The sequence below is a fragment of the Ambystoma mexicanum genome, chromosome 14 (genome assembly GCF_040938575.1).
Source record: "Ambystoma mexicanum isolate Mex_15411 chromosome 14, UKY_AmexF1_1, whole genome shotgun sequence".
Taxonomy (NCBI): Eukaryota; Metazoa; Chordata; class Amphibia; order Caudata; family Ambystomatidae; genus Ambystoma; species Ambystoma mexicanum.
The window spans coordinates 139,495,531-139,520,336 of NC_090940.1; the positions used below are offsets into that span (position 1 = coordinate 139,495,531).

Here is a 24,806-nt window from a genome sequence, read left to right on the forward strand (position 1 = left end):
TTTGCACTGTTAGGCCTGGATTCCTCTTCCGGCTCACGCTCCCTGACCCTGCAAACCCCCTCTCCCTCTTTCTGCTACATTTCTCATGAAATAGTTAAAGGGGAAAGGAACAGTACTCAACTTGAAAGGAACATGGGTAACAAAACAAGTTTGCCTCGAAGCAAGAATAATCGAAATTGAAGTTTTCAAGTATTGTAAAGTTGCAGAGTGCACAGTCGGGGCCAGAGATACTCAGGACTGGTCAATGAAGACATAGTTGTCCAGTTTAAATATGGAAAATTGCTACTCCAGCATCACTTGAAGCTGGTGATAAAAGGCAAATGCATAGTACTACATCTCTGTGTATACGCCCTCGATCTAGGAGTCTTGGAAATCATCATCTGGTTAAACAGTAGATCAGCAATTACATTTGAAAGTAATCTTAAAGTAAACCAGGCTAGAATACATCAATGAACATTATCCTTTTGAGTAGATAACATAGCACGAATCACTTGAATGGTCAAATGTACAAATATGACAGGATGTTAGAGCGCAGTCTGTGAGGTCAGTACCTTTGTTAACCTGTTCATTGCATAGGCGATAGTGGAAAACCGCCTAACTCACCACACAGCTGCAGCTAGCCCTCAATTCACGTGTATACAATATTTCTTTTTCTTTCAGGCGTTCGCATACCCACCCAGGGGTTTTTTCGGTTTCCACAAACTACAATATTTAGAATACATCAATGTTGCTTCAATAACAATACAAATTGACAAACAATTCCCGTTTGGATTTTAGAAAAAGTTTTATTTATTCCTGTCTAAGTGTGGTCAACAGCCTTTCTTCGACCCATTGTACACTAGTGTATAAGTAAATACAAAATACAATGTTGGGTCCTCTCGTTGCCAAAACATATGGAATGATGTTTTTAAATCTTTTATTACATGCTTTATCTGCCCGAGGCAGGGACATGTACCAGTTGCAAATAATACCTGTTTTCATACATCCTTCAAATGCGGAAACATTTTTTAAATGGACCGCACCAAGAAGGGTCAAATGGAAAAATGGTAGATACTTGCAAATACATAAATTCAAGAGATGCAAAAAACCTCAAACACAAAAGTTTACAAGGGAGAAAAACACTAATTTTAGACACAATTTGTGTTCAAATTAAAACCATATTTGCCTTTTAAATGTGTTATTTTTAATTCCCTTTAAAAAGGGAAATATTTCAGCAATACAACCCTAGCGAACCAGAGTATCCCTGGTAATGTCCCATTAAGAAAAAAATAGGAACCTACCATTGGGCAAAGAAGTTCAAAGAAAAGGCAACATGTCAGTGGGCTTGGTGTATTAGACTCCTGGAGCCAGAACAGAGCTTTTCTAAAAAGCAATACATTACACTGACACCGCTTTTAAACTTGGCTGGACAGGAACGTGCTTGTATTTTCAAGGCTGAATACTGCACGTTATTAGACATAAATGGCAACATCACGTTCTTCATTTGGGACAGCAGGTTTCTACCACCAACGACTTGTTGAATTGGGTCAACACAGTACGTTCTTGTACTATGGCTATCTACTTCGCAAAACGTTCAACGCCTTTAGAGACATGGCCAATTTAAATGCCTGGGGGGGGAGATAGACTGGTTTCTTTCAGTGTAATGCTTTGCGAGAGAAATCAACTAAGTTCCTAGCTCACCCCTTTCCCAACCAAAGTTCTAGAGCACAGCTTGAAATATAAGCCCATGCAGACAATGGATGGTTCACAGCATACAGCATAAAGATTTTCTTTTTGTATTTTTTAAAATATTTTTTCTATGAAAGTTACTCGAAAACACGAGGTGGACAAACCAGTCCAGAAGGTGGACTTGTTGCTGGTTTTCCAACCCCATTCTTCCCACATATAAGAGTTACAGACTTTTAATTTATCTACCAAAGAAAAATATATGGCACAGTGTAAAAAAACAATAAAAAAATTACAACACAGCCTCATAAAAGCAAGGCTTAATGATAGCTTGTTATATATATTCACAAAACTTAAGAATCCCATTCTTAATTCCATTCGAGTAAACAAAAAGCTTAAAATTGCTTTTCCATGTATTCTCAATAAGTTAACTTCCTTTTTCTCACCTGACCAAAAAAAAAAACAAGAAATCATAAAAACGAAAGGAAAATGATGGCCACAAAACAGACCAGAGAGGGCAGTCCCTTGTGTCCCAGTGGTCAATGATAGCATAATTCCTTCTGTTAAAAAAAAATATCATACAGCATTAAGAAACCTTTCCTCTTCTCCAAGGGCTTCTTCAACACTGTCATTGTAAAACTCAAGTATTGTCTGTGAAATAAAGTCTTCAAGCCGAACGTGTCAGATTAGGAGCTTGCATTAATCCTCAATAATGATGGGCTCGTCGTTCACTGGTGTTCGCATCAGATGTGCTGCCTGGGTCTGCCGGATGATGATGGACTTGTATGGGCGTCTTGCAGCTCGTTTAGCTTCAGAAGAAGAAAGCAGCTTACGAATTTTCCTAGACATATTGAAAAGAAAATTGGTCAGAGTATTGAATGACAGCTGAAAGTAATGTACAGGTATACATTTTTCCAAATGGCCTTGCCTCCAAGGCCTGCTTGTCTCAGGCTTCACGAGGTGGTGTAAGGGCTGAGGAATAACACCACCATTACCCTTCTATCGAGGTTATAGTGTCAGGTAATGATCTGCAACCAGTTGCTCTCCAGATGGTTTTGACCCCAACTCCCATGATCCCTCAACATAGATGATAGTGGCTAGGACTGACTGGAATTGTAGTTCAAAACAATTGGGCAGCCAAAGGTTGCAGACCCCTGGTGTAGGACAAATTATGTCATCAGTCTTCACAACTTAACGTCATTGACTTAGAGGAACGTATGGCAAACAAAACACAATTACCACAATATAGTACCAAAACAGAGTGCATATTATCAGAGCAAGTGAGGTAAAGGTTACAGTGGGAACCTCAAGTATAAATAAATGTAGTGTTCTTTGATATTCAATGGATGGTCTTAAGATTGTAAGTAGTTATTTGGTCCTGTTGCCAGAAAAGCCCTGCAAAACATTTCTAGGGATGTTGTCTGGGTTGCAATGTCCCAGACGTCTGGAAGGACCTTGTGGGAGTATGTTTTACATATAAATTATCGACATTCATGTTCCGAAGACAGTCTGTAATTGACTACTTTGTACTTTTACATGACATTTTTTACAAAAGCATGGGTTTGTATATAAAAATATAAAAATGGGCATTTATTCATCAGAGACAGGCTTTCTTAGGATGTCCAATGTATTTCGGTCCTAAGGACCATCTTCGGGGACCAAGTACTAAAAAACAAGAGAAATCAAATACAGTAGGTAGTCTGTTGTACAGGATATTGTTTTCATGTCTATCCATGCCATTGCATACCATAATTACCTGCCTATATGGTCTTTGTTATATACTTCTGTGAAAGCTTCATAATTTTCTGCCAGGCTGTGGAAGGTTCTTTCTTGTTAAGCTCCTCTTCTATGCTTCTATGACTTAGAGTCCTTTGGTAGGATCTGTGGTGTAAATAGAATAGGTTTTGCTAACTTTTCGTTGTACCTAATGTATCTATTGAGTTCTTGACTTGTAATACCTTAGTCAAATGTGGTTGGTGACTTCCAACACGATTCTTGTCCCTGTGACCTATGCAACAAATGTAATTGAGCAAGGTCGCTGCAAGCCTAGAGCCAGAGGCCACACTGGCGAGGACTATATGCTCACTGTGACATACTAAGGGGGTGACAATTGTAGACTGTGTGCTAAGATTGCAGTCAAAGTTTCCACCACGAATCCCAATTAGTTGTTTCTCAAGAAAGAAGTATAATTATGCGTTTGAGATGTTTTTGTACGCAGGACACATGTACTCAACATAATGCATTCAAAGTAGCTAAGTAAGGTGCATTCCTACACTATGGATGATATTTTTATGATCACCATAACAATTTATGATCCATGTATAATTTACAAATGGTGCTTGCCTCATAAGAGCTCCGTGATGTCAGAGTTAGACTTGTATCATCTACCTATGATGTTGTTACAGCCCATAGCACTGATCTTCCCTAGCCAACAATAACCTTAATCAATAAGGCCCATCACTACCTGAAATTCATCCCTGCTCTGAAGCTCTTGCCATCTTCCACAGATACCTCAAAGCCAATGCCTTCTTGAAGGCCCATGCTTGCTCTAGGCTCAACCTCTGCTCCTCCCCCAAATAGCAGTGGTGGTTGTGCAGTATAAAACTGAGACATAGCAAGAAGCTATGTGACATGTGACCACACACCCACACACACTTACTGCAAATTCCATCTATTGCTTTATAATAACAAATAAAACCTAGCAAATCTTAGCCAGTACACTGAACACGCTGACTAACTTATAGTTGAGCTATATTTCACAAACATTGAATCAGATGAAAATGTATTGAAAGGTGGATTCATCAGCCAAACAATAAAAAAAATAAAACGTATTGACGATCCCCAAATAGGTCAGACTTAGACAAAATATTGGCCCGGGCACCAATGAAAAATGGCCCCAAACTTGTAAACTGCAACCAGTTTTTTGGACTAGACTGGTCCAAAAAACTTCTAGACAGAAGAGAGAATTTTTGTTAAATTTGCTGCAAATAGTGAATTTAAGTGCAGTAAAACATTGAACTAGCCGACTCTGGCAAAGTAAAATTGGCCCACACTAGAATCACGGGCTTGCACTTCGAGCATTGTCCTATTGGCCTATAGGCTACTCCTAGCCTGCGTGCGGCCCTTACAACCATTGTTCTCATTGCCGAATCCCATCAGATGGAAAAACGTAAGGGATTTTCAAATTTCTCCCATAGGGTATGTATAATTAAATACTGCGACACCACATTCCTCTGTGCTTGTCATCTTTCTCTGTGCAGTGGCCAGTTTGATAATGTTCGTTATCGTCGCGTCGACAGCAGCTCTTCGTCCTTCTCAAAGAGATGGCACCACAGAGTTAATCCCCAGTGCAGCTATTATTGCAACAGTGTCTACTACAGTCCACATCGGGTAGAACTATAACCAACCCCTTCACATGCAGAAGCAGTACATCCTCAGTACCTAAAGATCCTGCACTTGTTATTCCTGGTATTGACTTCCCATCCTCACTAAAGGTTAAGCATAATACAAATGATGACGTTTCCATTACCAATATAAATAGAGGCAGGAAGAGAGCATTAACACTCACAGTGTGGTTTGTATAGACAATATATATGGAGGATAATTGTGCCTTGGTAACGCATCTCAAATAAATGCACTCAGTTTATGGGACATGTTCAGTTTAAACGTGTTTTTGAGCCTTATGTATAGGAATGTATACCCACTTCCATTGCAAAACTTACCACTTACATCTTCAGTACTTACAACTTCTAGATTCACATCATTATGTTCTTTACCTGTAATGATCTGATGTTTGTTGCATTTATTTGACAATCCATTTGGTATTGTATTAAATGAACAAATGGGTACCAAAGAGAGTTTAGGGGGGCAGGTGAGGGAGTCTTATGGAATACAAGGCACGCCCTGTCGAAGTCCCTTTTCGAATTTCTAAAAACAACTGTAATACTCTGCAGCTTCCACTAGATGTCGGCCTATGCATATCATTTGATCTAAGCAGATTACACAAGCACCAGAAATATTATTTTTGCTAAAATGGGATTTTCACAAATGAGCTGATGTTGACATGACGATGTAACTGACTGGAAATGGGACAGCTGCAGATGGATTAGCATGCATCCCCATCCCATGTGTACAGATTCCGCTGATAATCTGACATTAGAGCAAAACGATTCAGCAACAAATATATTAGAATGACTTCTATGGGAGAAATAAACGCATCAATAAAATAGTAAAAACGAGGAAAAAACATGTTGACTCTGAAATCAGACAGATGGCTCAAAAATCAGAGAAAAAACTACAGAAAACGTGTTGACTGTGGGTAGGTCATTGCTGGAATCTACTCTTTTTGTGTCCAAAGTGAGTGCATTTGAAGCTGACCCAGGGTTGCCCTCCCAACCCGTGAGGGAGGAATGTGATGTTATCACAATCTGAAGAGGCGGATCCTCTAAGAGGCATCTCCACCAGCAAATGTTGCCCTTAGTACCCATTATTGCAGGTCTACATTCAATTTTGCCAGAACCTGTATCTTGACTGATTGCATGTACACTTCCCGATTCAAACAGGAACAGAGCTGAAGTTGTAGGCGCCTTATCTTCAGGCAAGCAAATGGTACTGACAGAATGGAGGCAGCCATGGGAGCAAACAGGTGTTGGAACCAACATTCGGACACTTGGTACCCTCTTAGGCAATGAGCAGTGGCCAATTTGACGTCCTTAATTCGCAATGCTATGGGGGAGACTCTCCCTGAGCTTTTTGAGTCCTATCAGAAACCTATCAATATGATGTCCTCAGTGGGGAACAAACAGGATTTCCCCTGATTGACAGATCGACAAAGACTCAACAATAGGTCAAATACTAGCTGGAGAGAATTTTGAGTCAGATGAAAGGTCTCTGGTCATCCAAGTATGGATACATATACACTCGAGTTTGAACGTGAGCTGTGACTGGACTTATCAGTTTTGTGAACACTAAGAAAGCCGCATTCAGACCGGAAGGAAGTATCCAGTAGTGAACATGATGGCTGATGGCCCCCCAGTGAACATTTCAAAACATCTTGGGTAATGCTGCAATAGGAACAGGTAAGCGTAATCTTTTATATACACAGCGCACAACCTGTCTCCTTGGCAGAGGGAGGTTCAGATCTGAGATGGGTAATCATCTTGGATTTGGCTAACGGAAGAAAGAGGTTACGAAAAGAAAGAGCTAGGACTGTCCTCAGTGCCGCCTGGTTCTTCTTCAGAACCAACAAAGAGGCGAGAGCAAAATCTGCTTGCCGACCTGAAAAAGCTGAGGAAAAAAAGGAGAAACTGGAGGAATTGGTAAACAGTAGCCAAGAGTGACTACTGAGAGGACCCAACAATCCCTGCACTCTCAAATTGTTTGCCAGCCTAGATGGTTATAAGAAATCTTGGCCACTACCAGAGAATGATTAAGCTGGACGACAGCTTCATTGTTTATTTGGTTCTGAAGTGCTAGAGGGGGAGGAAGGGAAGAAGCCTTTAATCGAGGGGCGATCTGTCTGGTTGTCCGTTTTTTGTCATGGTTGCCACAAAATCCCCCAAATCTTTGTGACCAGAAATCAGAATGTAACTGTTTTGTAGATGGAAAGGTCTGTGGCATTTTTGTGAGAACAGTCAATCACTTCGCTGTTAGAGTATATGTTTACTTGTTTAACCCATCGTCAGTGGATTAAAAAGATCAGTTCTTACGAACAGAAGATCCAGAATGTTATCCTGAACATTTTTGTTGAAATGCATAGCTCGAGCCTATGCTGTGCAATGCAGGTCTACCCGGAGGCAAGTAGCGTGGCTGATGTATCAATATGATGTATTGAAGACTCCCTTAAATCTTAAGCATTGCCTTTGTTGAGTTTGCATTCGCCAAGCCAACTTGAATGCTGTTACCTTATATGCAGGCAAATGTGGCTGAAAATCAGCAAACTCCATAAACGCTGATTAGCCGCAGATAATAACGTATTAGCATTGGCAGGGTGTGAAGGTCTAAGTAACTGTTGGAGTAAACATCTTTGCCATTTGAGTTCAGAAGCGAATCCTCTTTTAAAAGAGGAGATGGAGTCTGAGCAATGAAGGAGGCGGTTGAGGAAGACGTCCTAGCAAATAAAGCAGCTGCAGCTACCATATAAGACTGAGGGCCCTCAGGCACTGGGAGCCTTAAACCATCTTGCGCCCCCTTCATCTGGCTGTGGAAAGCTTTTGCTAACAGGAGGGCCTCTTTCACGTCGGTAGTCAGCAGTATCCTTGCTGGAATCCGCTGTAGAGAGTGGGACAGGGTCTGCGGGCACAGATCCACACAGAGCATCTGGAGCTCCTGAGCCTGGGCCAGACAGCAATGAAGGTGTAGCCGGTTCAGACACTGAAGCCTGTTGCACTGGCTGATCTGCCGGAACAATTGATACCAGAATTGGAGGAGGCATAGAAGATGTGTTAATCTGAGGTTAGTTTTGCTGAGCAGGCGCCGTTTGAAGAATAACCTTATTAACATGATTCTTATAATAACCAATCATAGCCACTGAGTGCATTATGTTTGGAATGCATAAAAAAATCTGCGAGGGCGAAGCCGATATCAGGTAGGGTAGGGTGTCTGTGAGGCAGAGGAGTCCTGTAACTCACTGGGGAGGATGGCACTGCGTAAGACATAGACTAAGAGGAGGACAGAGGGCACAAGTCTACTCTCACAAATGCCTCCTTGCTAACAGTTGGCGTTTAAGAGATTCGCGCCGGGTACTACCATGACATTTCTGAAAACAGATGAAACTTCTGACACTGTCGCCACAGTAAGGATCACGGACACATATGTCTCATTCTTCTCTTGACATTGCACCGCCAACATATGGGGGTTGTGATGCAGGATTGTACATTTACTTAAGGTTTCTGTGGTACAGATAGAGGCGTCCTGCTGTTCACTGTGAGCCATTTGCTGCACCTTCTTTGAGACGCGAGGAGGCTTTCTCAGAGCGGAGCTCTGTGCCAGAGATCCCGCTGGGCCCTTGGGGTGCACCCTGGTAAAAATTAATTAAACCATTGGAGCGAACTCCAACAGGTTGGCGACCCTCAAGCTCATGTAGCCCGGTATTGCTTCCAAAGGACCTGTTACCAGACGACGAGGGGTTTTCAGTGCAGGAACCAGTAGAAGCCTGGGAGGGCTTTGGGGCAAGCTCAGGCAGAGAGGTGGCTAGCCGCAATAGGAATTGCACCCCACTTGCTAGGAGAACGAGAGTGGGGTGCCAAGGAATCACTTATCTGAGAGAGACCCATCTTGGATCCCACTAACTCCATTCATATGCAGCCTAGGAGATCTGTTGAATATTTCTTCCCAACAACCTAATCTTCGGTGTAGAGCGCACACGTAAAAAGTGTGGCACAAAGCGCAATCACACAACCAATCCCCACGCCCAGTCCCTCGAGGCAAAGTCTGCAGGAGTCTGCAACTGCGTGATGTCTAGCACAGGAGGAGCACAACGCAAAACCCGTTACACTAGTCATAAAAGAGAAACAGATTTTACAGGAGGGTGAAATGGAAAAAAGAAGAATAAAATTGTGTGGGAAGAAAAAAGCAGCTGCGTGCTGTGCAGAGCACCCAGTCCCGTCAAACCAGAGAAAAGGACTACCTGGTAAAGGACTAACAGGTGTTGTCAGTGGGTGGGGTCAGCGGGGCTAGTCACTCCCATGCGCTCATCAGGCAACTAAAGGATTTATTAAATGAGAATCTATCGTTTTTGTGCTGTGTGAAATTAGATGGTGGGGGAAATTAGATGGGACGTAGGAGTAAGGTGTGCATCTTGCAGCGACCAGCCTTTCTTTTTCCTTGCAATGGTATGCGGTCGAAGTGACGTAAGGCCGGTCCTTCCAGGAAGCCACAATGCCAAGCAGAAAAGGTTCAAACCCACCAGACAAGTGCCTCTCCAAGACAGAGAAAGATTTTGGGAGGAAAAAGCTGGATGCAAAAAAACCTCTTAATTACAAAAGCACAATGTAGAAATGAAGACTTGATGGTCCACAAGTGAAGAACAATGTGGGGAGCAAAATGCACTTCCAGAAGGAACCTGAATTTAACAATTGGTGGCCAAGGCATAAGAAAGGAAACAGGAGCACTAGAGAGGGAACCAGGAAGGACAGCAAGGCAGCGGGACAGAAAACAGTCAGGGAATTAACCCAAGGTACAAGATGGGAAATAGTCCAGAGGAGTAGGGCAAAGAACAAAGAAAACAAGGGAGGGGAAGGAAGGAAACAAACTGCTTGAGGATCCTTATGAGCCACTGGGGGAGCCTCCGCTCTGAAGAGACAGAGCGTTGAGACCCACTCACGGTCTTACGCTTCCAGGTGACATGGTTTGGAAAGCGTGGCGTCTGGCGTCACGTACGGCATTGGCATCACGCACGTCAGCAGCTGCCATGATGGAATGAGCGGCTAACTCTCCAACGGGTGTACATCCCATACATGGCACGCAACACAGTGACTGCATCCTGCTAGGGGATCTTCCAGGCATCTGATCCTGTGCACTTTACCACCTGGGTTCTTAAAAACATGTGTAAATGGTGCACATTTTCTGTAGATCGCCTCGTGATCCTCTTAAGGCATGCGTCCACAAGAAGAGGCGGACTGAAAAGGTAAGTATCTCTCTTCGCCAAAGCACCTTGCCTAGGAGTTCTTCTGCTGGGAGTAGTCAAAAGGACTCTTCGACCAGGGCCCGCCTCAGGCCCACAAGGCTACCAGCATGTGCGCTCAGGGGTCTTCGGACTTTACTATGGCTAGCCTTGGAGGCCTTCTGGCTCTCGCACAGGTCCCTAGAGGGAGCCTGAAAGTTATTGGAGCATAAGCATAGGCCCAAGGGCACAATGCCTCCCTGAGCTCGACCTGAGGTCCCCAAGATAACTGACGTGTCTCCAGGGTCCCACCACATCTCCTCTCAAAGGCTATGTGCCGAACCTACATTTCCCATACATGCTTTTCAGCAAGTTGCAGTTCGGCACCCGACAAAATGGTGCCCAGGTAAGAAGGTTCCATGCTGCGCACCAGTATTATGGAGGCTCCATTGCCAGCAGAATCTTCGCCATCAGAGAACCCCACAGAATCGTGCAGCCAGGCAGCCACTCAGCCTCCTTGCAACGGCCAGCAGCTAAAGCCAGATTAATTTCGGACCCAGGGTGGACAGGTCTTTATTGGATGCTTCATGGTTCACCTCATACCCTTCAATCTTGTGTTGTCTTCTGTCCTCAGAGATGTGGGCGTATCAAGCAAGGTAAGTTCCATGGATACTGTCAAAGGACACCTGTATCAGCACCACGTCCTGACGCACAGACTTCGGCAGCATAAGTGAAACGCTTTTTAGAAAAGTTCAAGGGGCTCATGAAGTCATATGAAATTACCAACACCCTGAAGGGCTTAATAAAAGAGGTACTCCCTGAGGAGCTAAAACCTCAAGTCCTGGTGACTCCAACAAAGGCACAGTCGTAAGCGCCCAAACCACAGACGCTCTGCCCACTGCACAAACACCCGCTCCCACACTGGAAACAAACTAAAAGAAATCCAAAATGGTAGCAACTCTTTGAAAGACTTCATTCCCCTGGCCTGGAGTATGGAACCAATTATCCAATCAAACTGAAAGTTTTCCTCAGCCAATGAGGGGATGACGAGGGCTTTAAAACTGAGGCTAAGATCCAAAGGCAGTGCCTCTGTGCTGGGTACGGAGGAGAGGGGTTTGCTGAGGAAGCTGGAGGGCACCCGAGCATGGGAGCCCTGAGCTCAGAAAAGGGGTGTGCTCCACTGAGTGGGTAACAAGCCCCTCAAAATCCCAGAAGAGCGGTATTCTCCAGTGAGAAAGAGTTGAACCACTTGAACCCAAGCAGGGGCGAGTGCTCCAGTGAGGGATAGGAATATGTAGGACATGGAAGCCAAAAGGGGGTGTGCAAAAGTGAGGGGGAGGAGAGCCCCTGGAGACCAGAAAAAATAAATGGCCAGGAGTCCATTCAGCCAAGGGGGGTGGGATGGGCGGGGTGAAAGGTAGTAAGCAAGAGAGTGACTTTGATCCCTGGACAAGGGGATGAGTAACAGAAAGTGAGAATCCCTGAACCACAGATGATGGGTGTGCTACAGTGAGGGAGAGGAGAGCCCCATGAGCCCAGAAGAGGTGGCACTCAAGTGAAGAAAGTGTGTGCCACTTTCATAACCAGACGAGGGGATGAGTAACAGAAGGGGAAATCCATTGGACCTGGAAGAGGAGAACTAGAGAGAATGAGAAACTCAGTGATGGGGAGGACTTTTGGGACGCAAGGAACAGTAAGCCATCCCAAAATCAAGGGAGAGGCGAAGGGGCTTTGCAGTACTTAGAGAAGGGATAAGGACTGAGATCTAGAGTATAGATAATTCTTGTGGCTTGCCTTCATATATAATCCTGATTTCAAGGGCTATGTTATCCAAGAACCTTAACATCCCAGCCATCTTGAAACCATTTCAATCCAATATGTATAATTTTTGCTTAATAAAACACTAACTTTCTTCCCATGTCAGGAGTTGTGCGTTTCCCCAGCCTTGTGAAAATGTACAGTCTCCCACTTCCTCAATGTCATCAGGCGTGCTCAGTAAGGAAGACACAATTCTTTGAGCATACAACGATTAGGTATATTAGACTATTGCATTGTACCCTGCCAGGCAAATGTAGATGCAATCTTGACTGCAGACAACCTGAAACTGAATAGGAATTGCAGATCATCTTCCATACCTCCTGATCGTCAAGTGGCTTTTAAAGATCCCTGACAGTCCAGTTAGCCATGCTCAAGATGCAATGTTTGCAGCTACACTTGTTGGCTTGTTGGGACAAAAGAACGTGTCTCAAACAGACGGGATGTCAATCCAGACTTTGGCGAAGGCAGATTTGCTCTTGTGAAGGAAATAGTGCAATTTCATGATTGGAGCACCTCTGAGTCGGCTCCCCACACTGCAATCGTGACCACAAATTCACTGGAAGGCTGCGGCCACACTAATTCCTCATGCAGCAAATGGCATTTGGGTGCTCCTCGACAAAGAGATAAGCTATTTGGAAATCAAGGCCATTTAGCTAGCACTCAAGTACTGTTTCATGCTCCTACAAAGCTCTGTAATGCTCAACTTTATTGTTTTATGTCAACAAGCGGGCGCAGGATCCTCTGCTTTGTGCATGCTTGTAGTCGAGACTTGTGAATGGGCAGTTCCTCAGGGGATCATGCCCCAGGTGACTCATATCCCCGGGGAAAGCAATAAGGAAGCAGGCAGACACGGAGCAAACAATTACGAGTGGAAACTTCATTCGAAAGTGCTTCAAGCAGTGTTCGACCTTTGGGGTCCCCCAGGGGTGGATCTCTTTTCCAGAAATTAAAATGCCAAGTGTCACAAGTTTGCCTTTTGGGAAGGTCAGAGGGAGGGATCGTTGTGGGGTGCTTTCCAGATAGTATGCAACCATTTGCATTGTGACTCATTCCCACTGACTCCCATAACCCAAAAAGGTGATCAGCAAGTTTCGAGCATTTAGTAGGTGCCATTTGACTCTGGTGGCTCCTCTATGGCCCTCCAGAGTGTGGTTCGTGGACCTCACTTTGTCGTCCATGTGAATCTGCAAGCTCTATTGCTAGCAGCATTGCTCCTGAAAAGTTAACTCTAGGTCACCTCAGGCTCTTGGGAGAAAATCGGAAAGCTTGGAAATGCCCCAATCCTACACAGTATAAGAACAAGCTGACAAGGACTGGGTGGAGCAGAAAACAGTTGCTCTCTTGAAGATGGCTCTATGTCACACCAATAGGTGCGCATAGGAACACTGAAGAACTTGTCATTTCCTCTGTGAACTCAGTAGTGAAAAGACACCTGGAAGGACTCGGCAGACACTTTCGTCCTTTCAGAAGGCCTTCCCCGTTTTGGACCTCAATGTGGTGTTGGCGACCCTGGCTCATGAGCCTTTTGAGTTCATGGCTTCGGCAGACATCAAGTTGGTGAATTAAAATATCATCCTCATAGTATCTCACCTAAGCCAAAAGAGTAAGCGAGATTCAGGCACTAGCAGGTTCAGAACCATCATGTTATTCATAAAGACAAGGTAGTCTTACATACCGACACTGCTTTTCTGCCGAATGTGGTCTTGGCTTGCCACATACGCCAATAAATACTTTTGGCCTACATTCTTCACCCATCAGATGTGGGTAGAGTATTTGCACGGCCTGAGATCAAGAGGGCTTTAAAGGTCTACTTAGTAGGTACAAAGGATTTCAAAATTTCAGATGCGGTGGTTGTTACCTTTGGTAGCACAGCCCCAGGAAGGCAGGCATCCAAAGCTTTTAATGCCAACTTGATGGTTTCATGCAATGTTGAGGTTTGCAAAGTTCAAAGGAAACCCTACTCCTGAGTGTATTCATGTGCACTCGGGAAGGGCTGGATGTCAGTTCCAGGTATGATACCACCTTTGGGGAGTCGTTTTCAAAAACCGTTCTGCATAATAAGTCAGGCAGAATTCCTCCACTTGGTGGCATGTGGTGCAGTGTAATCACCCATACAGTTTAGAAGAATGGGAAGGGGACACAGGAGTAAGGAAACGTTACTATAGTGGCTTCTGTGCTCCTAGTGCAGAGGTTCCTTTCCTCCATGCGTCCCACCCACCACCCTCCTAAAACATAAGCGTAGTTAGGCTTGTCATTCTTAACACGCAACAAACAGGGACTGAGGTGTGATGGTGGAGAGCAAGACCAGCGGGGTGCAGTCAGGGCCACGGCCACTACCACACAAGGTTGTAATTTAAAGGGGAAGTGCAGTTTTTGCCATGCAAATGACTCCGACCCATTTCCTATTGGAAGCATCCATACAGAATGGAGGAAAGCGAACCCTGGATTAAGAGTACAGTAGTTACTACAGTGAGTAACTTTGCCTTTACTAACCATCATTAATTCTCAGAACTGCCCAACCCCCCCCCCCGAACCTGACCTCACCTTTTCAACAAGTTAGTTGGAGGCACTTTTACCCTCCGCCCCTTTCAATATATGTTTAGGAATAATGTTATTAAACGATGTATGCAGGATGAACACAGATGTCTGAGGTGAGTGCTTAACATGCAGGCCGCTTATTCTTTGCATCAGCCTGAAATAATTCTGATCACTTAATATCGCGCCCAAACCACAATGACCGCTCTTGAGGTCTGTAGAGCTATTTGTATATGCTGGTAATAGCAATCTACATTTTGGAACAGTGGTGATGAAGTAAAAAACATATGTTTAATAGTGAGTTAAGTAAATAGACAAAACGTGTTAGTAAATTCAATGTGGTTTTATTTTGCAGTACTTATTTTTTTGCCTGTCATGTTGACAGTGCCATGAAAAAAACACACTTAGAGGGGGAGTGTTTTGTTGAATTAATTCTTGCTGAGATACTGTGTTGCTATTTCTTTGATGCAGAAATATGCTTTCTTCCATTTCATTATCGGATTATGAAATCGGAAGCTTGGAATGCAGTCAATAATAGTAGCTATTTGCTGCATTCTGGGCATTCCAATTGACCTAGAGGATGTCACTCAGGACCATTATGGCGAATAGTTTTTTTGCCTCGGTTTGTCATTTATTTTGTGGATGAAGGAGCTGAGTAAAGGTTTCACCTAAAGATTATTAAGCACTACCCATTCCGTGCCTCTTGCCCTGGAATCATCTCAAACAAGATTAAAAAGCATACACACAAGGAATGATGCACACTACCAAGATACAGCACTGCACAATTCCACTATTGGAACTCTGTCAGAGTGCCGCGAAGGCAAATCTACCTCTTTTAGATTGCAGACTAAATGTGCTCATGAGTGATCCAACCAACTGTTAGCACACGTGTATGCAGCACTCTATCCACCTGCAGTTACAGGACTCTAAGAAAGCTTTACCCTTAATACAGTCTTATTTCTTGATAACGAATTACTCGCCTCTCAGGAATGTTCTATTTGATGGAAGTTCCTCCTCCAGATTCCTCATCCGAGATATCCATCTCCCAGCACAGCTGCTCTTTGGACAACGTTTCCGCTGCCAGGGGGCGCGTCTGCAGACATGACTTCGGGGGCCAGTTTATATCAAGGCACTGCACCCGAGACCTTAGTTCCACCCTTTTCACTTAGCACTCTGACACTGTGGGCCACTGAACCATAGGTGGACTAGCTATCCGCCGAGTCAAGTAGGTATGGAGGGCTATGAGGAATCCGTGGGAGGAACATCCATCAGAAAGAATGGTACAGAGAGGAAAGCAATTTGTTCTTCGAATGAATTCCTTCCTTCCATGGCTTCTGCATTTATGATACACTCCCATAAAAGTACGTGAATCTGGAGGGGGGAGGAGAGCAAGGACACCATCTATACCAGAAAGCTCTGCAGGACAGCCCTACAAAAACAGGCATTGTGTCCTGATCGGGAATATAATCATAAATGTTTGGCGAATGCGTGCAGCGAGACCCACGCAACCACCTGGCAAATGTCCAGAACAGGGACATATCTCTCTGCAGAGCAGAGGTGGCAGCCAGTCCTCTGGTAGAATGTGTTCTAAGACCTTCAGCAGGGTGCAACAATTAAAGTTTCAGTGAAATGTCAACCATACAAAAGTTACTGCCTACTCAATTATATACATACACATAGCACACCATATTCTTACTCGCCAAAAGTCAAATATCACTAGCCAATGACTAGTGGCAAGTGCACATTTTGCACCCTGCCTTTAGGCACATCTTTTCCTGCCAGATCATAGCATCCCAAGATACAGAAAATATTCCACCTTGACCGGGTCTGTTTGGTCACAGCCATTCTAGCACAGGCACCTGCATAACCCACAAAAAGCTTGTCATCTTTCCAGACATCCCTCATCCGAGAAACCTAGTAGCTGAGAGCCTACATCGGGTTCAGGTGATGGAATCGTTCCTCTGCCTTGCAGGGATGAGGCAGAGGAAAAAAAAATCACATGAAGGTGGATCTTTTGAGAGATATGGAAATAAGAGAGCACCTTTCGGAGGAAGGAACGCCTCACTCTCAGAGTCATTTTCTCACAGAGAAAACCAAGTAGGGCGTTTCAATTCCTGTAGCTCTCTCACCCACATAGTGCAAGGGATGGCAACCAGGAAAAACATCTTAAGGGTGAGCAATCTTAAACAAGAATGGAGGAGCTCAAATGGAACACCCATAAGAAACTCTGGAAATAGTGAACACGTGCCCTTCTCTGGGGTTCTCCTAAAACCAAAATATCAGCAAGGTAGCCCTTCACAGGGCCAATATGCAGGGTCATTTGTGCCGCAGAGAGCAGACAATTGAAAGAACAGGGTGTGGAGCAGGAAAAATGGTCCAGATCCCTCCGCCAGCTGTGAGAAACCTTAGGGCATTCTTACTCCTATTCCTCATTCGTCCTCTGCACAGGTGGCCAGGGAAAGGCAATCGCTTTTGGATCCCAACCCTGGTGGTGGACAAGCGAGGGAGGATCACCTGGGTGGAGGGTCTGTGAGGACTGGGAGTGGGATGCCTGTAGAAAAGACATGGTATCCCCTTTTCCTACTACTGATCAACCCAACCTTTATGTGGTATTTGAGTCAATTCCCCTGACTTCCTCATTGAACGACTGCACCGGACCCTGTTAGACGGCTGTAGGTGTATAAAAGAACCAATCTAGGTGTAGGAAGAAGCAGAGCAGGAAAGGGTGAAGCAGGAGAGGCTGTGGCACTGAGGGAGCAACAGCGTAGAGTTCAGAGAAAGCAGCGGGAAGCTGTATCTATGCGGTACGCCAGCGGTGCACAGTAGTTCAGCCCCGGTGCTCGGGATCCGTGGTACCGAGCGAACATCAAAAGGGGAGCTGTGTCTGGAGGCTGCCCCTTGTGGTATTCGTAGTGCTCATTCTCCTGGGGTCAGATGCCGACCCAGGAGTGCCTGAGGGGCAGAAGAAGGAGTCCTGATGTGGAGGACCAAAGGTCGACAGATCTGCGCTGCGGGAACCCCGAAAGAAAAAAACAGTGAGTTTATATGTGAAAGGAAACCCGGTTGACCGAAAAATAGAGGTTAACTGTCAAAAAGCAGAAAAACGCAGTAAAAAGCTTGAAGAGCGAAACACAAGGACTCCCAACACTTGAACATGCAGTAAAAATCTGAAGATGGCTGCCAGAGGAGGGGCTTAGGTAGAGGGCAGTCATTGGCTGGGGGCAGTATGACCCAGAGCTCAGTGATTGGTTGTTAGGAGAAAGACAGTTCAGAAATGAAACCGATTTTTTCTTTTACGGAGGATTCCCAGCCTGACGACAAGGAATATTCATGAGCATGTGAACACATGCCAGACCCCATGCTGGAGAATTGAAGTTATGCAAAGGATTACTATGTATCAGAGTGGCCACGTGGATGAGAAGTCACGTTTTCGAAGGGAATCCTCATTAGATCCTGGAGTGGTCACGTGTACATTAAGACAAGTTTTTCTGAGTGCTGGGCACGATACAAAGGCAATTTTCATAGACTGCTAACAAGGAAATTAAATGAATGAAACTTCCTCAAGTTGCTACTAAGCTTTTCGAGTGCTGGTCAATTATAAAAGCAATATACAAAGACATATCATCAAAATTAAAAGAATTAACGTTTTTTAAACTGCTACGAATATCTCTGAATGCTGGGCACGTTATTCAATGCATTCTACAGTGATTTATAACAACAAAGCAAATTGAATGAAGATCTTTAACACCTATCAAATTCAGATTGGACTGAAAGTTAGTTAGGTATTGTCCTGCTCCATGCCAAATTGTAATTAAAACAAGTGTATATGACCAAAAAGATATTTTATTCTTAATTAGTTAAAAAATACATCTTATAGGCATTACTTATAATCCTAGGTTGCCCTAGGTTCTTTCTAAAATGTCCTAACTCAACAATAACCAAATGGTCGTACGTGCCAATGTTTCACCCCGTTGCGGGCTTTACCAAGGCGTCTCCTCCAATCCTCCTGCACTGCCTCCGGGCCACCCGTTGCACTGGGGTATATATCTGTACCCATACAGCCCCCCCCTTTCTTCCTGCACTTATCAGACCTACCCAGTCTGCTGCCTTTAACCCAGCACTTCCCACTTGCTGGCTGCACTACCATTGTTTGTTGCCTTTATTATCGATTAATTTATTATTATTTATATGTTTCTCATTGCTCCGCACTCTCCTTTTTCTCCCCTTATTCCATGCACTTTTCCCCCTCCCCCATGCACTTGCGGGTTCTGAATGTCACTGGGCCTAGTAAGATTGTTGTTTTGTTCTCCCCGGTTCCCCCTTCCTTGCCTTGTCAAGCTCTGAAACACCTGTGCATGAGCGATTTAGAAATAAAATAGCAATTCAATTCAATAGTTATACAATAGAAACAAAATACCCTGTTCCAAATCACAGGCAATTGTGTATTAGTAAGATTGTGTATAACTTTCCATTAGTTATCTGAATATCCTGATTTAGTTAATCCACACTATTCGGATGTTAGCAACCTTGGTTAATGGGTTCTATGTGATAATGTCCCCGCAAAAGGGTTGTGTGGCAAAAAAGTTGCTGCAAAAATGCTGTGGTTTGAGGCAACATTACCACTCTGACCCTGCTGGGCACACCCCTGCAAACCCTATTTAAAAAATAATAAAATCCCCCAAGATGAGCAGGGACAGCTCCGCTCCCCTCACAAATGGTGACCATACATTATGTCGCCACAACTTTTTGCTGGTGATTATATGTATGGCAACCATTTGTGTGGGGGTAATATGAGCGATACCAGTTAATCAGATTTTGCACCACTTGGCAACATTTCTCCTGCATTAGTAACATGCATTAGTATTCCATTGTCATTATTTGTTGCATTAGTAAGTTGTTAATCCTTACAATAAGTTCTGGTTTACATATACAGTGGGCCACTGCCCATCTCATACATAATTCTGTGGGAGTAGAAATAGAGGAGGAAAGAAGAAAAGAATGAAGAGGAGTGTTAGGGGGCATATAGTTATATTTGCAATTTGATATTAAATGGGAGAGCTGTGGTGACCAAGCAATCATCCCGCCAACCAAGTTTGGAATAATAATGGTATCCTTGAGTGTTCAGTCTTAGTAGATATGCGTAGGTGCAGGCCTTGCTGCCAGTGAATATTGGTGAATAAAGGCATAGGCCTGGTTCCAGCTACAAGGGAAAGTCCCATTTTGGTTGGATATTCCATGTGGTCAATAATTTTGAGACAGCTAATAGTGCAAGGGTAAACTAGCTGGGTGGAAATCTTCAAGAGGCAGGTGCCCTGCTAGTGGCATCCTTTGACTACAAAATATAAGGTTTGTGGAAAAATAAGGTTGTTAAGTACCTTGAGAGGTCTCATGTACAGTATAGTACAGGTTGGGTCATATGGTTACTGTGCCTCTCTTCCTGACACTGCAAGATATTGGTTTTATGGGGAAAGTTGTAATATAGTGGAGTCACAAGTTTCCATTAGCATAATATGTTAAGTACTGAGTGGTGAGTTACAGGCTAAAGTGCATGTCTACTTTTTTGGTTCCTTGAATAATCCTTGGAGTCTAGAAAGCGAGAAGCTTGTTCTTGAAAAATGGTTGCAGTTGCTCGTATATCTGATCTCCTAGAGGGAGAATGGCAACAGTTACTAAAGTGAAAATGAACCTAGTGTGCAATCTGCCTGGTGCAGTCTAACCCCATCAGGACAGGAGGTGGCTCAAAGCCAGGACAGTGGTGCTCCACTGGTGCCCGTGAGCACCGCCATCTTGTAATTGGCATACTATTGTCGTGTCGTGGTGATGTCATCGATGTAAAAAATTGCCATGAATCGTGGAGAAAAACGTCCTGAAGGCATACAGCATCAAGGAAACCATGGAAGAACCCTTGGGTGTATTGCCCCTTTGTTGTGTCAACAAGCGTCATGAATCACTCCTGCGTTTACCAAAATGAAGGACTAAGTTGCATTGTACGAGTAAAATAAAAAACACTAATGGCCCAATGCTAATAAGTGAAAGCTATGGATTAGGTTATGAAATAAGATGGCAAGGAGTGTTGGGTATATGCAGGCATCCTCAGAGGACTCCGGTGCCCCTTATCGTTTTTATTAGTGATATGGTGGGGAGTTCTGTCAAAATGTTCTCAATGCACTAAATGAGACCATGTCTTGGTAGATGGGCAATCAAGAAAGTGCTGTAAAGGGAAAATAGACTGCGTGAGGGCTAAATTGCAGTCATGCCCTAAAGGAGACATGGGGAAGGTCCCCGTCAGTGGCTTGTAGTCCAGAGAGGTCCCTATTAAGTATGTATATGTTTCAATGTGGGGTTCCTTACTTGGCGCCGGTTGATCAGCACATGCTGGTCATGTGGCCAAGTAGGGTGTGATCTCTAATGGTCTATATATATATATGACATGCATTATTCAGGTAGCCAGTCTTTCCATGGAAAAATGTTTCATCGAATTAAAATCCAATAAAAACTATCCATTGACATGCATTTCCATCGAAATGCATATTTATTGAATGAATTTCGATGGATTTCCAACTCAAACATGCCTTTAAAATAGGTGTATGTTTGGGTTGGAAATTCAATGGGTTGAGGAAAAGGTTACATTTTGAAAATGTGGTTTGGGGGATAGTGGGAGGACCCCTGGGGGTTGAGCTCCCCCCCAATAAACAATAAATAACTAGTTACAGGGAGTTGTCCAGTTCTGAAATATATTAAGATTTCAGCACTGGACCAGGGTTACATTTTTGAAAATGGGGTTTGGGGGGGTTTAGGGGAGAAGACCCCTAGGGATTGAGGGGACTTGGGGGGACCCCCAATAAACAATAACACGAGTTACAGGGAGCTGTACAGTGTCACAATTATAAATTTCAGCACCGACAGCTCCCTGTAACGTTATAACGTTATGCATGTTTACATTTTTTGCATGGAAATTCAATGAAAGTGTTTATATAACAAAACCCTATTCGATGAAAGGGTTTCGATGCATTTTATGTTCGATGGAAAATCTTTGATGGCAAGTCTAGTAACCCATTACGCACCGTAACAGCATTTATGAAGTGTATCTGCTTAGATGCACATGTTGTGCATATAGTCCGACATCTAGCGTTAATCGCAGAGTATTGCACCTTTCTTTCTAAGATCAAATGGGGACGTCGACATGGACGTGACTAACACTATACCTAACATGACGTGCAGTGTACCCAAAATCAATCACACGTTGAGGTCCCTCTGGTTGTGTTTTTTCTGCCGTGAGGGACCCTTATAGTCAGCGTGAGTGAGTACAGAAGACAGAAGGTGTAAGAGGTCTATGTTCCTTCTACTCCACGAGGGGAGGAAGGCTGGGCGCATGTGAATCTAAGCAGATACAATCATCAGAAATGCTATTAGGGTGAGTAATGCATGTCTTCTGATACTTATGAATCTGCTTAGAATCAAATGCTGTGCATAGACTAGTGACCAGCACCCAGAGATGGTGGTGGGATGTGAGAAGGAACAGTTGCAAAAAGATGTCTTCGCACCGCTTGTCCCACCTGAGAATCAGATCTAGAGTGTGTCTCTAGGCAGTAGTGTGTGTAAAGGTGTGTACAGAACTCCAGGTTGCTGCTTTGCAAACTGACTCAAGAGGAACATTTGCAATGAATGCTATGGTAGCCCCTGCGCCCCGAGTAGTGTGTGTTCTAGGCTTGAAGGGTAGATCTCTCTTGGCAAGAGTGTAACACAGTGTGATGCAGTTTACGATCCACTTTGAAATAGCTGATTTGGAGACAGGGTCCCTTCTCTGCCAGCTGCCACTGAAACAAAGAACTAGATTGTTTTCCTTAGTGGCTTTGTTTTTTCCAGATAATAGATAACGCTCTCCTCAAATCCAGTGTGTGGAGGTTTCTTTCCGCCACGTTAGTGGGGTTTTGGAAAAAGGTGTTTAGTTCTATGGATTGGTTTACATGGAACTTGGAGATAAATTTAGGTGCAAAGCGTGGGTGTGTGTGCAAAACCACTTTATCTTTGTGAATCGTGACAAATGGGTCCTGAACTGAAACGGCCTACAGTTCACTAACTCTCCTTATAGAGGTGATTGCCACCAGGAAGGTGGTCTTGTAGGCGACTGCTTTAAGGCTAGCCTTGTGTATTGGTTCAAAGAGGAGGCCCCATTAGTCTGATAAGAACAACATTCAGGTCCCACCCAAGAGATGGGTTGGAAATAGGGGGATGATGCCTCTGTATCCCTTCCATAAATGCTTTAATTACCGGAATCTTCCACCACAAAACCTTGCTCTGGGACATGAAAACCAGACCTGAATCTAACAAGTGAGTTAGGTACAGGACAATATGTTTAGGTGTGCATTCAACAGGATTGATGCCCTTGTCATTACACCAGATGACAAAGCGCTTCCATTTGCTGGTGTAGCAATGTCTGGTGTTAGGTTTCTATGCTTCTCTGAGTATATCCATACATCATTGAGGGAGTTGGAGGTATCCAAACTCTAAGACCGCAGGAGCCAGGCTGCTAAATTGAGAGTTTGAGGGCATGCATGTAGTGTTTCGTCCCGGTCTTGAGACAACATGTTGTAAGGGCATGGCAGCTTCCTGGGAGGGGGGACTGACATTGCCATGAGATGGGAGAACCAAGGTTGGCAGGCCCACATCGGGGCCACCAGACTCATCCTGACTGGCTCTTGGTGCATCTTGTGCACTATTCTGTTGAGCAGTGTTATCAGGGGAAAAGCATAGACAAATTTCCCTGACCATGTCAACCAGAGCCCGTTCCCCTTGGAGCGGTTCTGAGGGTACCTGGAGGCGTAATCTAGGCATTGGACATTCTCCAGAGTGGCAAACAAGTCGACCTTGGTGAAGCCCCGGTCTGCGAAGACGTTGAGTACAATTTCTTCCTGTAGTCGCCACTCGTGCTCTACGGTTAGAGGAAAGTCTCTGCTGAGTACGTCAGCCAGGAGATTGAGTTCCCCTGGAACATGCTGTGACAGGAGGAACATCTTGTGTTTAAGAGCCCACTTCCATATGTTCTGGGACAGTTGGGACAGCCCTAGAGAGTGAGTGCCCCCTTGCTTGTTTAAATAATACATGGCTGTAGTACGGTCTATGAAGACTAGAATGGTCTTCCCCTGACGATGTGTTTGGAAGGCCTTCAGGGCCTTGAGCACTTCTAGAAGTTGCAACAAGTTTATGTGATTAGATGCTACCATTGGGGACCACACACCGTGCGCCGTCTGTTGAAGGAGGAGAGCCCCCCCCCCACCCATTCGGAGATTAGTCTGTGGTGAGAGTGGCTTCTACTGCAGGGTTGTTGAAGGTTTTCCCCTGCAGAAGGTTTTTCCTTGACCGCCACTGCAGAGACTGAACGAGGGCTGCCGAGACAACCACTAGATCGTGTCACTGGTCTGACACCATTTGCTCGAGAGCCACTCTTGCATGGGGCGCATGCACAGGCGAGCGTGTGAAACTAGGTAGATGCAAGAGGCAATCTTCCCTAACAGTCTTATGGCTTTGTGTACGGTCACCTTGTGACTGGCTCCATAGTGAAGGATCTTGAACAGCATGTTCTGAACCCTCTCGTTGGAGGGAAAGACAAGGCCTTCTTTGGTCCGAATTCGAGCCCCCAGAAGCTGTTTGACTTGGCTGGGGTTTAGACTGGGCTTTTTCTCATTGATCGAGAACCCTAGGCTGAAGTGGAGGTCTACCGTCTTCTGGGTATTTGTTAGGCATGTTCCGTACAAATCCCTTGTTATGAGCCAGTCACCGAGGTAAGGATAAACTGGGATGGACTGCCTGGCCAGGTGATTAGCTACTACCGCCAGTACCTTTGTGAACACCCGTGGGCTGAGGCAATGCCGAAGGGATTAACCTTGAACTGATAGTGGGTGTCTTCTATCATGAACCTTTCTGTGCACTGGCAACATTGAAATATGAACGTATGCATCTTTCATATCCAATGTGGCCATGTAGTCCCCCTGCAGCAACAGTGGGATCACCTGCTGCAGTGTTGTCGTTCTGAATTTTTGAGGTTTGACATACTTGTTCGCTGGGTGCAGGTCTAGTACAGGGTGCATAGTGAGATCCTTTTTGGGTACAAGGAAGTACACTGAATAAATACCCTTGTTTACCTGGTGAATGGGGACAACTTCTATGGTGTCCTTTTCCAGAAGGA

The 24,806-nt window shown here is 44.5% G+C and overlaps 1 protein-coding gene across 3 annotated transcripts in view; it reads right to left on the minus strand.

Annotated features, from left to right (window-relative positions):
* Positions 1-765: 765 nt before the first annotated feature.
* MTA1 (metastasis associated 1) overlaps positions 766-24,806 on the minus strand; it is a 1,118,686-nt gene continuing 1,094,645 nt past the window's right edge. For all 3 annotated transcript variants that reach the window (XM_069638739.1, XM_069638738.1, XM_069638741.1), the window contains one exon: positions 766-2,506. Coding sequence is in view for 2 of the 3 variants with exons in the window: in XM_069638738.1 (XP_069494839.1) it covers positions 2,365-2,506 (142 nt within the window). In the remaining variant the exon portion in view is untranslated. The remainder of the gene's footprint in view (positions 2,507-24,806) is intronic.